General features: G+C 44.3%; 1 protein-coding gene across 2 annotated transcripts in view; it reads right to left on the minus strand.

Annotated features, from left to right (window-relative positions):
• HABP4 (hyaluronan binding protein 4) overlaps window positions 1–9,101 on the minus strand; it is a 27,017-nt gene extending 17,916 nt beyond the window's left edge. For both annotated transcript variants that reach the window (XM_075079402.1, XM_075079404.1), the window contains exon 1: window positions 8,542–9,101. In XM_075079402.1, the coding sequence (XP_074935503.1) occupies window positions 8,542–8,809 (268 nt within the window). In that variant the 5' untranslated portion in view covers window positions 8,810–9,101. The remainder of the gene's footprint in view (window positions 1–8,541) is intronic.
• Window positions 9,102–13,008: the final 3,907 nt, after the last annotated feature.

The following is a 13,008-nucleotide window of genomic DNA, read 5'->3' on the forward strand; positions in this document are numbered from 1 at the left end:
CACAATATTAAGACACAAATTCATAGCTCCATAGAAATGCCCATATAAGATCTCTGATCAAAGCCTAGGTGGAAAGCACAAAGTCTGGTAACATCATCTCTTAAAAGGAAGAACTTCAAAGAACTATCCAGTCAGTGAATAAGGTAGAAGAGTGGTAAATAAAGTTTTCTGTTATGCAGTAAGGACAGTCATATCTGCATGCAGAAGATAAGGTTTATTTGTGCTGCAGACGCAGCCCCAGCTTTGGTTTTCTTTAAAGCACAAACAGCTTGACACAATATATTCCAGTAATTCTCTCTTCTCAAGATCTGGAGTTTCTCGAACCTAGAGCAGCAAGCATATTTGTGCCCCCAAAACTGCAATGTAATCTCTGGCTAATGGCCAACTCTTGAAACCAGTTTCTGAATAAGCTTTTCAAATCAGGATGCTTTAAGAAAAAGCAAAATTACAAAAAATACAGAAATGTACATGCTGTGGTGAAACATGCCTGACTCTATGCACATCTCAACTACACCACTAACTATACAAGTGTTAATTACAAACTGGAATCTTGCTGTGGAAAAAGTGACTACTCATTTCTGACCTAATTTTTGCTTATTTTGTTTGGATCTGAATGTGCAACTGCAATACAAGAGTGAGTTTTTATTTATTTTTGAGCCTCTCACTGGCTATCAGAAGCATCAGTTATTCTAAACAGAATAACTTGGGAAGAATGCAGTAGTCAGAGACCACCTTCCCTATGTGCTTAGTATTAACCTCAATTTCACCTTCATATTCAAAGAGCTCCTTAACACTAGTAAAGCAGTGCCAAAAAAATGAAGATGCAAAAGTAATTTTAAAACAATGGTCTCTGGTTCTGTTACCCAGTACCAATTAAAAGTACTTCAGAACAAGTGTTCTTGCCACATACATGTCACTAGCACTAATTATCCTAGACAAAGCAATCTACTCTGATTTCAGTGCAAGGCTATTTCACTTTGATACTAACAGGTGGCTATAATTACTGCAGATGGATGTTAAAAACCTGAAAGATTATTTGTGGCACTTACTACCTGTATAGAACATTTTTAACTGGTTTGGCAGACATGCAGCAGGGGATTAAAACAGTATACAGCAACTACACCCCTCTAACAGGCCAAGTCACCCTCAGGGCAGAGGCTTGTGACCTGCTTGTGAATCAGTTCAAATACCAGCACAACTTTCAGCTCTGCATATAAGGGCAAACTAAACTGGAGCTTGGCATCAGTGATACCATAAGGTATCAAATTTTAATCCTCTGCCATACATGTGTCCCAATGTAGACTCATTTTTATTTAAGGATCTGAAAGGCCACCTACCCTTGGGGGCGGTGGGGGTGGGGGGAAGAGAGAAAAAAACCATGAGAAATCTTGTGTAGCACTGCCATAATAACTGTCACTTAAAAAGAGCTGGGCTATGCTCATTAACTGCCTTTCCAAGTACACGCCAATTTTGTCTGCTTGTACAGGTACACAGGTTTTCTTCAAACCCACAAAAACAGCTCAGAGTTTTGTAGATCATCTACCTGAGGTCTTAATAATCATGCTGAAAACTGAAGATCGCTCTTTTCCAGTTACCAAGTTTAGTCTCTCTTTAAAGTGTTTTTCCTGTGTCTTACATCTGTCACCTGTATTCAGCCGAAGATGTTGCTCACCGTTCCCCACCTCACCACCCCTTCTCTGGGAGGTTACTGCAGCAGCCCAATATGTCAGCTCAGCTGCCTGTCATTTTACTTTCCAAACTGAGGAATCAGAAGAGAAATCTAATGCTCAAAGTGTTTCATCAGACCTAGCTTTTTTTTTTTTTCAGAAGCAGCAGCTGAGCTATTATTAGAGAAAGTCATCTGTAAACACTAAAATTACCAGGTGCTAGAACTAAACATTGCTAAAGAAAAAAAGCCCAGTTTCACAAGCCATTGTTAAAACTCTAAATCTTACAGTGCTAACATATTCAAGTAGTTTTCACTTTCCCTAGAATAACACTTTACCTTCAGTACTACTTTTGTTTATACTGCAGCATTTAGATGGGAAGACTCCTTTAAAAATGTTTTTAACAAACAACATATCACAAACTCGCAACTTTATTTTTAAGACCTGCATTGCCTGACTTCCCAGTCACTGGATATCTATGTGTTAAGAGATGGATTCAAAACAATGCAGCGATATCTAACTGCCTTTGCAGTGTTATCTAGCTCCCACCAAGTTTCTCCATGCAGATCAGCTATTCTCAAACAAGTAGGACTTGAGCTTGGGAAAAGATAGTTTTCTAGGTTTTGTGGGCTCTTCACTGACTCCAACTAAGACAGCCTGCTCTCATCGGTTTTTTTTTTAATTATTAGTTTTAAGGGGGAGAAAGAAAAAAGGGTTTTGTGCAGCAAACCTCAGCTTCAGATGAACACCACAAGGAGCCCAGCCTGCAGCTGCTATCAGTCACTGCAAGCAGGAGCAGAAATCTTGGTCTGTTTCTCCCATTCCCTTAGGTAAGGAGCATGGCAGGTGAGAATGGCAGCTGGCAATCAATTCACATCTTGAGGGAGGTTGCTGCCACAAAGAGCACCAAAAACTTGTATTCTGACCTAAACTCCATCTGACAATGCTGCATCATGGTGTTTTATGAATTCTCACATGCCTGAGACAAACTCATCCCACCACAATAGCTGACACTCAAACCTGGTGAGACGATTCCATCAATACTCCACTTCCACAAATGCAGCCTGGGATGCAGAAGTGCAAAGCAAAGAGTTACTTCTATTTTGCCCAAGCGGCACACACAGGAACAGAGAAGCAGCAAACTGAGTGTAGTTTTGATACAGTCAGGATGAACATTAGATCAACCACAGTAACCAGATGAAAGACTTCTATGTCTTACAGCATGCATTTGAAGAAAGAAAAAAGCAATGACAAAATACTTTCCACCTGGCAATTTACCCTTAGAGGTTTTCTGAATCAAAGACCGTAAGCACTGATTTATGGAGGACAGATCTACAGACAGGCTGCCATGCCTTCGCCCAGACTGCTGTCTGAATAGATACATGCTTGTATACATCAGCATCACCCTACAGCAAGATGTACCACAGGTCAATTACAGTCTCTGTAGAAAAACCATTCCTTATTTCAGCAAAAACTGTCTGAAATAGTATCCCTTTATTTCTGTAAAATAAGAAACAATAAGTATTCTTTGCGTTCTCCAAGTCTCACCTGCAGTTCTATACACTCTTTTTGTATCCTCAGACACCCCCTCTCAAAACAAAAACCTTAATTTGAATTTCTCCCAATACACAAATCTTTCTGTAAGATTCATCATGCACGTCACTCTAGTGTGCTTTTTGTAATTTTAAAATCTTTGCACTGAACAAGAGCAGACGCGCTTCAAGATGTGGGAAAGTAAGATTCCTTCAAAGGCATAACAATTCCTGTTCTGTTTTCCTTACTACTGCTACCTCAGAAATTCCCAACTCTGCTTACCTCCTAGATGGCAACTGGAAAGAGACCTGCTGTTCTAATCTTAACAGTCCCAATGACTCCAAGCTCTCTTTCCTAAACTACTATAGTTTGAATTAGAAAAATCTTCCACTTTGCAGTATAGCTTGCAACACTGCCCCCACCTTGATCCATGTTCTCCCATACATATTACTTTACACTTACTGACAGTTAATTCCCTCTGACATTTTATAGCTCATTTACAGTACATAATTCATGTCATTGCCCTGCGACTCTTTTTCTACTGGGCTAAATAACCTTGTACCAACAAACCTCAGTTATTTAGCCCTCTCACAGGTCTTTTAGCACAGACTTCCCATCCACCTGCATACACACAAAATAAAAAATTTAAACAGTGCTTGAGGTTTTTCATTTCAGACAAGTTTCAACTGCCTTGTAGATGTTAAAACAAAGCTAACTGCAGCACGATCACTGGTCCTAAATTCAGTTCTCTCTTTCCACTTATTCCAAGAGACCCTTCTTTCCTCTGCTTTCAGCTTAACAGCTCATTTTTAAATAAAAAAGATCTGAGCCTCAAGAAACAATTTAATGGGAGTTCAGAGGAGATGAAGTAAGTACAAACACCAAACAGGAATACTGCTCTAGTTGGTCTGGAATGGGGACAAGTGAAGAAGCTGTGCTATAATTCAAGGACCTCTGTCATTAATTGTGGGTGCTTGCAAAGACACTACTTCATTACCATCTCAGTAACACAATAATACCTATACACGGACATTGATCTTCCTTTACAATACAGCTGCATGACTGCAAACAGTAAAAGACAGTTCACTCTCAGGGACTTGTTTTGCGGTATTTCAGAGTACATCACATTTAAGACTGCACAAACAATCTTACTTCCTCCCCTTTGCATGTGCGTGTCCACGCGATGTTAATTCCAAACTTCTAGCAATTAATTTTGTGAACTAAAGCATGGCTAATTACACGATTTGCAGAATAATACCACAGTATCCCAAAATACAAAAAAAAGGCTTCAGCTATTGCATGCAACACACCAAAGAAAGACACATGGAGTTAGTCTCTATTCTGTGGTATTTTGTTTTCATGTGTGCCAGTACTCAATTACAGAATTGCCTACTGCAGCTTTCCTTTGGGCAATCCTTACGACTACTTAGCTGAAAGAATGATATTGGAATAAATTATTTAAAAATAAGAAAATTGAAATCAGTGTAAGACGAAATTCCCCAGAAAATATTCCGTGCCATATTAACTTAAAACCGTAACTAAAAACTCAAACACATAAGTATTGAGGAACTACATCTAAATGTTACACGAGTCATCAAATGTACATGAAAGAACAAAACCTTTTAGAGGTATTAGCAACAAAGGTTTAGAGATTTCAACAGAACAGAAGTTATTACTGCATCATCAACAAATTTAATTTGCCTGGACCGGTAAAGAATGCAAGCTCTGCAACTGGGCCTTTTGAATAAAGAGCTGGCAAATGCAGTTTGGCCACTGTGCTAAGAATGAACTAAGTTAATGTTAAGTGGTGCAATTATAAGAGCTGTAATACCTACAAACAGCCTTTACCCATATCCTCAGCATACAGGCTAAAAATCACAAAACACCACAGTTGGTAAAAGAGAAAAAAAATACATCATTAAAGTCAAAAGTGTAGGTTTTGGTACACTATGGAATAGGAGTCTGTTTCCTCCTTAAAGAAAGATTTAAAAATAGTCTCTACAGTTGTGTCAATTCATAACAAATAGTTTGGATTCTAAAGGTCAAAGTCCTAGATTATCTAGCAAAGTCCTCCCAGTATGTTTGTTTCAAACTGAAAAACATCTTGAGAAATTATGTAAAAACTCCCCTGGAAAAGGCAGTGAAGAACTAAGTTAAAAAAAATGGTGTCTTACAGAACTTTGTGAGTAAACCTTCCACTCTAACATCAAAACATAACACTAGAAGTTGTCTCTCAGACTACTGTAAAACTTTTTTATATAGCAAAATCGAAAACTAGGCTTGCTTCAAGTCTTTCTAAAGGTAAAGACTATTTTGTCCAGATTTGATGTGCTCAAGAAATAATACAACAATAAAACAAAAATCACGAAACTCTTAAGAACACTTTTTGTAACTCAAAGAAGCAAAATGCCCCAGTAATTGGATAAAACAGTCTGGAGGGGGTCTAAAGGAGGGCCATGAAGAAGACCAAAGGGCTGGAGAAGCTGTACTGTGAGGAAAGGCTGAAGGAGTTAGGTCTCTTCTCCCTGGAGAAGAAAAGGCTTAGGGGAAACCACATCACAGTATTCCAGTACCCAAAGTGCAGCTACAAAGTGGATGGAGGCTCTTTCTTCACTGGGACCTGCATGGAAAAGACAAGGGACAACAGGAGAGGTTTCATCTCAGTATCAGAAATATATAACTATCACCTGGAACAACCTCCCCAGGGACATGGTGGAAGCCCTGTCACTTGAGGTTTTCAAGATGCTATTGTACAGGGTGCTACATGATCTCTTCTAGGCTGCCTTTCCCACGAAAGGTTGGACCAGACAATCCTTTGAGGTGTCTTCCAACCTGGGCTGTTCTGTTCTGTAATGACTCTGAACACTGGTACAATACACACTGAATTTTGTCCTTTTAACCATAATAACACAATCCAATCCAGATGGGTCTAGATGCTTCTTTATGGTGTTTAATTCCTAATCAGTTAAATGAAATGAGAGGGAGCTATGCCTAAAATGTGAAAAAAAAAAAATCACTATGGAAGACTGGAAACAAAATTCTTTTTTTAAAGATGAGTTTTGTCAGTTTCATAATTTAGTAATTTTAATCAATATTATTTATTTCCCCAAACAGAGGTGCACTTTTCCAGCAGTGCATCCATCCATCATTAGAAGCTTTATGCCACACTGAGCTGGTACAAGGATCTTCCTGAGTGGTTACTCACATCTCAGCCATTAAGCCAATAGTCCCCTGAATCTTTTACTGTATCCAGAGGTTTCCTGGTTGAATCCTGTAAAACAAGTCAACTTGGTATGGCCCAAATAAAAAGCTGCTCCCCCACCTTTCCAAAAACAACCAGATTTTTCACTCAATACGCCAAATTGCTTTGCACTTGTCAGCTATGCCATCGCTGTATTTGCCCTAAGCCAGAGGGTGATCCCCACCCTTCCAAGCAGGCTTGCTAAGACAGCACATCCAGAGGAGGAGCACACAGACAGGACCAAGTCTGAACTCTCTGCCTGTGTCCTGAGCACTGCACTTTTACAACAAGCCCAGACAAAATCCAGGATAACCACTTTCTTTAGAGAAGGGCATAATTTTTCAGACCAAATAACTCTTAATATAGGTGTTAGTTCACTTTCACAAATGCTACTATAGGCCAGCAGTCTTTTCTTCACCTTAAATTAGCAGGAAATTAAAACAAGGTCCACATACCTGATGCCTCTATATGAGAAACTGGGTTTCTCGGTATCAAGATAGCAGAAAATAGTCAAAGACACTCCACAGAGTCACTGTGTATTACCACAGAATTACACTCAATACCTGTATACTTAAGATACCTATAGACAAGTTGGAGGTAAAGGATGCTCCCTCACATACTTCCACGCTCTGGTAGGTTACTGACAATCACCAGTCTTGTTCAAGAACTTTTTCATCAAAACTTGAGACTCTGCTGTTCACTGAACAGGCTCCTTCACCTTCTGTTGATAACCACAGCAAAGCATCCTCTAAATAAGATAAGCCTGTTACTAGTGTGAGTATTGGTCTTACAGGCAGAGATCTCTGCCCAAGTCATATAACTGCAGAGGAAATCTCAAAAGACTAGTTTCATACAACTGTCCAAAGGTACAGTGACACCTTGTTCAGATCATCCCCTACAAAGATGCTCATTAACTAGTGCATATTTGGCCTTGAAAGATTCTCTGCTCTACAAGGCCAGATAATCGCCGTTGGAGCAGTGTAAGACTAAGCCTATGCAACAGAATTGGTAGCACTGGCAATGGCTTAGTGGAGCTATAAACCCGATTCAGAGACCACACCCTTTTCTGGGGCATTAAAATACACAGTTTGGTTACTGTGAATTTAACAGGAACATTTACTACAGGAATAATTTAATTTCTTAAGAATAGTTAATGTGGTAAGCCTTATTGCCTGCTGCAGGAGAATGGGAATTTACAACAACTCAAGAGGGTAAAACCAGAGCCTCTGCAGAGACTCCCAATATTTGGAAACCATCAGCCAGCTCTCAGACACCTTAAGTACTGAATCCAGCAACCTGAAGCTCAACAGCAGGTGAGTAATAACAAGCACTCTCACAAAATGCCTCCAAATGCAAGGAGCTATAACCCAGTAAAGCTTTCAGCTGCAGAGAGGACTGAGCCAGACATCCCGATATAAAAGCCGACTGGCTCCCTATTCCCCCAAGAAGCATTTAGCATCAAAACCCAGCAGCTGACAGACAACCCAGACTGTTCCTGAACGCTGCGCTGAAGAGTTCACCCAGGAAATAAGGTTTTATTCAAAGGTTTGGGCATCAACGCCAACTGAAGGCAAACTAAGCACAGATCCCAGACATGTTATACCCCAGAAGAAGCTGAAGTGCCAGAGACTTCGCAGGTACCAAGGAAAAAAGCCTGGCATGAAGCACCGGAGGACAACAGCCAGGGTGACAAGCGATGAGACGCACCAACAGGGATGCCAAACCGGCACAACCACAGTCGCCGCAGGGGAAGAGTTGAGGCTCTCCCTTGGTTTCTTAGGCGTGTTTCCGAAGTTTCCATTTGCGGGCCCAAAGGGCCCTTTTCCCTCCCGACACCTCCCCCACGCCCCCGGCCCCGCCGGCCGCGAGGCGCCGCCAGACCGCCCCGGGAGCGCCCCCGAAAGCGCTCTGGTTGCCGCCCGTTTCCCCAAGGGGACTGTCAGGTACTCATTCACACCGACATAAAAACACAGCAACCGTCCAGCCGCGCCGCAGGGCCGAGGCTGCCCGCACCGCCGCCGCCGCCGCGGGGAGCGGGAGCACCGGCTGCCGCCGCCCGTCCCCCCGCCTCGCCCCGCTGCGGAGGCGCCGGCGGCGTACCGGACTGCAGCTGCCACCCGGGCACGGAGGGGCTGCCGGACTGCCTGCGCTCCCTCTGAGACTCCCGCCTGCCGGCGGCCCTCCTGCCCGCCTCGCTGCGCTTCTGCCGCTGCTCCTGCTGCTGCTGCCGCCGGCGGCACTCGGCCTCCCGCACGACGTCGAAGGGGTCCGAGTCGTCGTCCAGGAGCTGGGAGAAGCGGTTGGTGATGGTGCAACCGAAGTCCTCCTGCATGACGCCAGCCACCGAGCCGGCCACCGACTTCTTCATCTCCGCGGACAACCTACACGCACAAACGCAGGCACGGGCAAACGCACGGGCACGGGCACGGGCACACGCAGACAGACAGACAGAGAGAGGCAGTTGGAGCTCCAGCGGCGGTGACGGTGCGCGGGGCCGAGGCAAGGCGGAGAGAGCGCGGCACGGACACGCACACGGACACGCACACGGACACGGACACGGACACGCACACGGACACGCACACGGACACGCACACGGACACGCACACGGACGCCGCGCCAGACCCGGCGCGGCACTACTCAGACCGCCGCACCGCTGCCGCGGCTGCCGCCGGTGCCCCGCCTTCCCCCGGGCGCCGCTGGCCAATCGAGCTTTCGGAGACCCCGGCCGTCCCGCCGCCGCCACCTATCAACGCCGCCAGCCCCGCCCACCGCAGGCAGGCGCGACCAATGCTAAATAACGGCAAGAGCGAGCGACCAATCCCTACTTTAGGCTCCGCCCCGCTCCTGACATGCTGCTATGGTCAATTAGCGTGCAGCGCCGGCGCAGTCAATAACGGCCCGCTGGCCAATGGGGGTGTGCTGCTCGCCCGGGGCACGGATTCGGCCTGGTTAATTATTCATGAGATATGCATTATTCAGGAGCCGCCCGGCGGCGGCCATTGCGCGACCGGGGAGGCGGCTGGGGCCGGCCCACGGGCAGAGCCTCGGCTACACGGCGGGCGGCCGCGGCCGCCCCGCACCTATGTGTGCACGGTCTGGGTATGCTATTCAGTAAGAGTTTATAACCTGACGTCATCACACGACTCTGTCACCACGGGTCTTTTCATGTAACCCACGTCCACTAACAGGTGGCTTCAATATAAGACGGAGCCCGGGAGCTCCAAGGGCAGCTCCGCTTTCAGTGGCAGCGCACTCGCGTGAGCCACCCTGGTATTCCCAGAGAACTGACTTACCCCTTTCCTTCCAAAGCCCCGTCGGCGCTCGCCGTGCCAGCGAGCCTCTGCCAGCACGTGCGCTAACGCTTCCAACAGCTTACGAGCGCATCCTCGCAGCGGGGCGTAGGGCTTTCACGGTTTAACCCGGAGAGCCGCTCTGGTCAGCAGAACCAGTGACCGGAGCCCCCCTGCCCTGGGGCTATACCTGCCGGCGCCTCTCCGGCTACAGGAGCTGTGCCGGCCACCGCCGGCGATGCCCGGAGCCACCTCGAGTCCTTTTGCTATCTCTGTGGTTAGTACCGACCCGACGACCAACAGCGCAAACACTCCTGGAGACTCAGCAGGGTTCGTCCTTCATGCAAAACAACCCAGCTACTGCGATCAGCTGCAATAACCCCACACACATGCTGTAAAACTGCCAGCCCTTCAGGCACCATCGCCCAAGGAATGCCAGCTGCAGTCGTGATTTCTGTGATGAGGCTATGGGAACACCTTGTCTGTTACGATAACTGCACTGTATCTCCCACCTTGCTTTGAAGTTAATCTTGTCCTTCATACAGCGCCTCGAAACTAAAACAAACTCCCTGCTGTCCTTCAAAGGGCGAGATTAGAGACAGCACCAGCAGCACAACAACCATCTGCTCCCTCCATCTCAGAGTGCTGATAGGTCTCGGCACACCATCATAAAACAAAATATGCTGTGCCTTTTACGCGCTACTCCAAGCCTTGACCTGCGTCTCCCCTCGCTTTCACATAGACCCACCTGTGCGGGGGGCATGCTTGCTACCGAATAAAAATAGTTTAATGAGTCTGGGCCCTTTCTAGATTCGTCCTCATTCGGGACATCACGAACAGTTTTGCATCAATGGAAATAATGACAGCAACTAAGTAAGGGTGATTATCTGCTCACAAACAGCTTCACAAAATCCTGGTAGTCAAGTCAGGTCTCGTAGGCACTGACATGCTCCAAATTGAGGCAGGAAATTCTAACTCAGCAAAGAGAATATATTATCATTATTTCTGCAGAGTTCTGAAATTGTAAAAAATAGCTAGCCATAACAAACAACAAAATTTTCTGAAGATATTTCCATGAATATGATACAGTAATAAAATACTGTATAAGAAATGTTTATCTAGATCAGCTGTGCTTGCCTCTGAATAGTTGCTTTATTTTGCAGAAGGACGAAACTACATGTATGTTCACTGAAAAGGAGGAATTGGAAAGCTGCTTGGTCCTGTTCTACTCTGGAGAAACACATTAACACCACCACATTACCTACCGCAACACATCAACAAAAAAAACCCTACCAAATCTTTTGCAGGCCTTTGTGGAGCCTTTCAGTATCGATCGCAGCACGCACAATAGATTTCCTCAGCCAACACTGTATCCAGAAAGCTTTTTAGAAATTTTTGAAACATTATTTTTATTTAAAACATTCTAAAAGGTTGAATCAAAGCCTCCTGAAGTTATGCTGTATGTGAAAGACGGCAGACATTGGGGTGTCATTCTTGACTGTAGAAACAATGCACTTGCAGCTTTAATAGACATTTTGAAGGCCATAGTATCTTTGGAGAGGGACGAATACAAGGAATTCAGAAATATTTCAGCATTGAGATGAGAGATTTGGTGTTTTGTGGAATCTGGATTTGTTTTCACAAAGTTTCAAAAGATAAATAAGTATAATTTCTCAGAGAGATTCCACAATGAAAGCCAAAAGTAGCACTAGTTACATCTTGTCTTGGTCCATGTAATTTTGTTTTCTAAAATGAATATAAACTTTACAAAAAGTTCATAGTTTTTCTGAAGCTCTGACTTAGCAATCAAAACAAAATTTCTGTAACATAGATTTCAAACCCCAAACTGATTAGAAGTCTTGCATGGCAGATTAAAGTAACCTCTAATCTCTTCATTTGCAGTTTTTCACTATGTGCAATCAGTGCGTGATTGTCAAGTTACCTACTTACTCAAACAACAAGAGACAGGCAAATAAAGCCTGAATTTTACAGTTGACATGAAACCAAACATTCTGCCTGGATTTTTGCACTGAATAAGTAACAGTGATGGATTCAGGATGATTACGTACTTGCACACAAAGCCTAAATCTCACATTTGCAGTGCTAAGCGCAAGTGCCTAACCTTTCTGACACCAGATTACTCATCTTATTTCAGTCAAGATGAGGGCTGCCTGCCAAAGTTGCTCCTCCATCCAGGTTCCCTCCGCAAGTGGGAGCTCCCACCCGCAGAGCAGTAGCCCTATGCAAGCTTCCTAAGCAGGTATAGTTACAGAATATGGCATATCTTTACCAAAAGACTCCTCGCTTCATTTTTTTTTTTTTTAAGGGCAAAGGGGTGCCTAGTTACAGGAGAGAGAGAATTGTGAGTGGAAGCTGATGTTCCTCTGACTTTTACAGCTGAGCAGTTGATCACCAGCAATGCACGTCCTGTCCTTGACCTTTCCTATAGTCACTTCCTCATCCCAGGCATGGATCTCACCCTCCAGTGCCTAAATCTTCCCCTGCCTGGAGTAGGAGCACCCTGAACCCACCATTGGACTCAAGTTCCCTCCCTGGGGCAGGGCAGCCAAACAGGCAGAGAGGGTAATGCTGGGTCACTTGGTGCATATAGCCATCACATATATCTACTGAATTCAATTGACTACCTGAAGTTTTCAGCTGAGCAGTAAAGAGCTATGTCACCGAAGGTGGACCTGCTTGTGGTTAGCTACTATTCTTCTATCACCTTTATCTTTGTTATGGGCATGCTTACCTCAGGCTGTTTCCTTCCCTCTGGAAAATTCAGTAGCTGGCCTCCAGCAAGCTATGAACGCAAGCGGTTTTATTGTCTTGATGTATTGATTTGGTACAAAGCAAAACTTGGAAAATGTAATAATAAACACTTAGATAAAAGACATTATGACTACTGCTATGCTATTATATAAATCCATATTACAATATACAATAAAGCTTCCTGCGGCGTGGTTAAGCATTTGCTGTTAGCTACCTAAAGGCCACCCGTCTCCAAGTTTTCTGGTTTGAACTTTGGAATATCACCAAAAATGGTTGAAGCACGCTTCAGACAAAGTACCTTCTTTCCTCTTAATTTATCGTGTATTTGTGTTCTGTTTACGTTTGAGAAATACAGCATTTACGCACCTCAGAGAGTTAGCTGTTCTACTTTATATTTCTGAAAGCATTTATTATCCTCAAACTCCTGAATCCATGTGTCCTTCTTCAGTCTAACTAGCCGGGCAGAACGCAGTTGTTTTTTCCTCATTTTCTGTTGAATTTTTGC

The sequence above is a fragment of the Phalacrocorax aristotelis genome, chromosome Z (genome assembly GCF_949628215.1).
Source record: "Phalacrocorax aristotelis chromosome Z, bGulAri2.1, whole genome shotgun sequence".
NCBI classification, from domain to species: domain Eukaryota; kingdom Metazoa; phylum Chordata; class Aves; order Suliformes; family Phalacrocoracidae; genus Phalacrocorax; species Phalacrocorax aristotelis.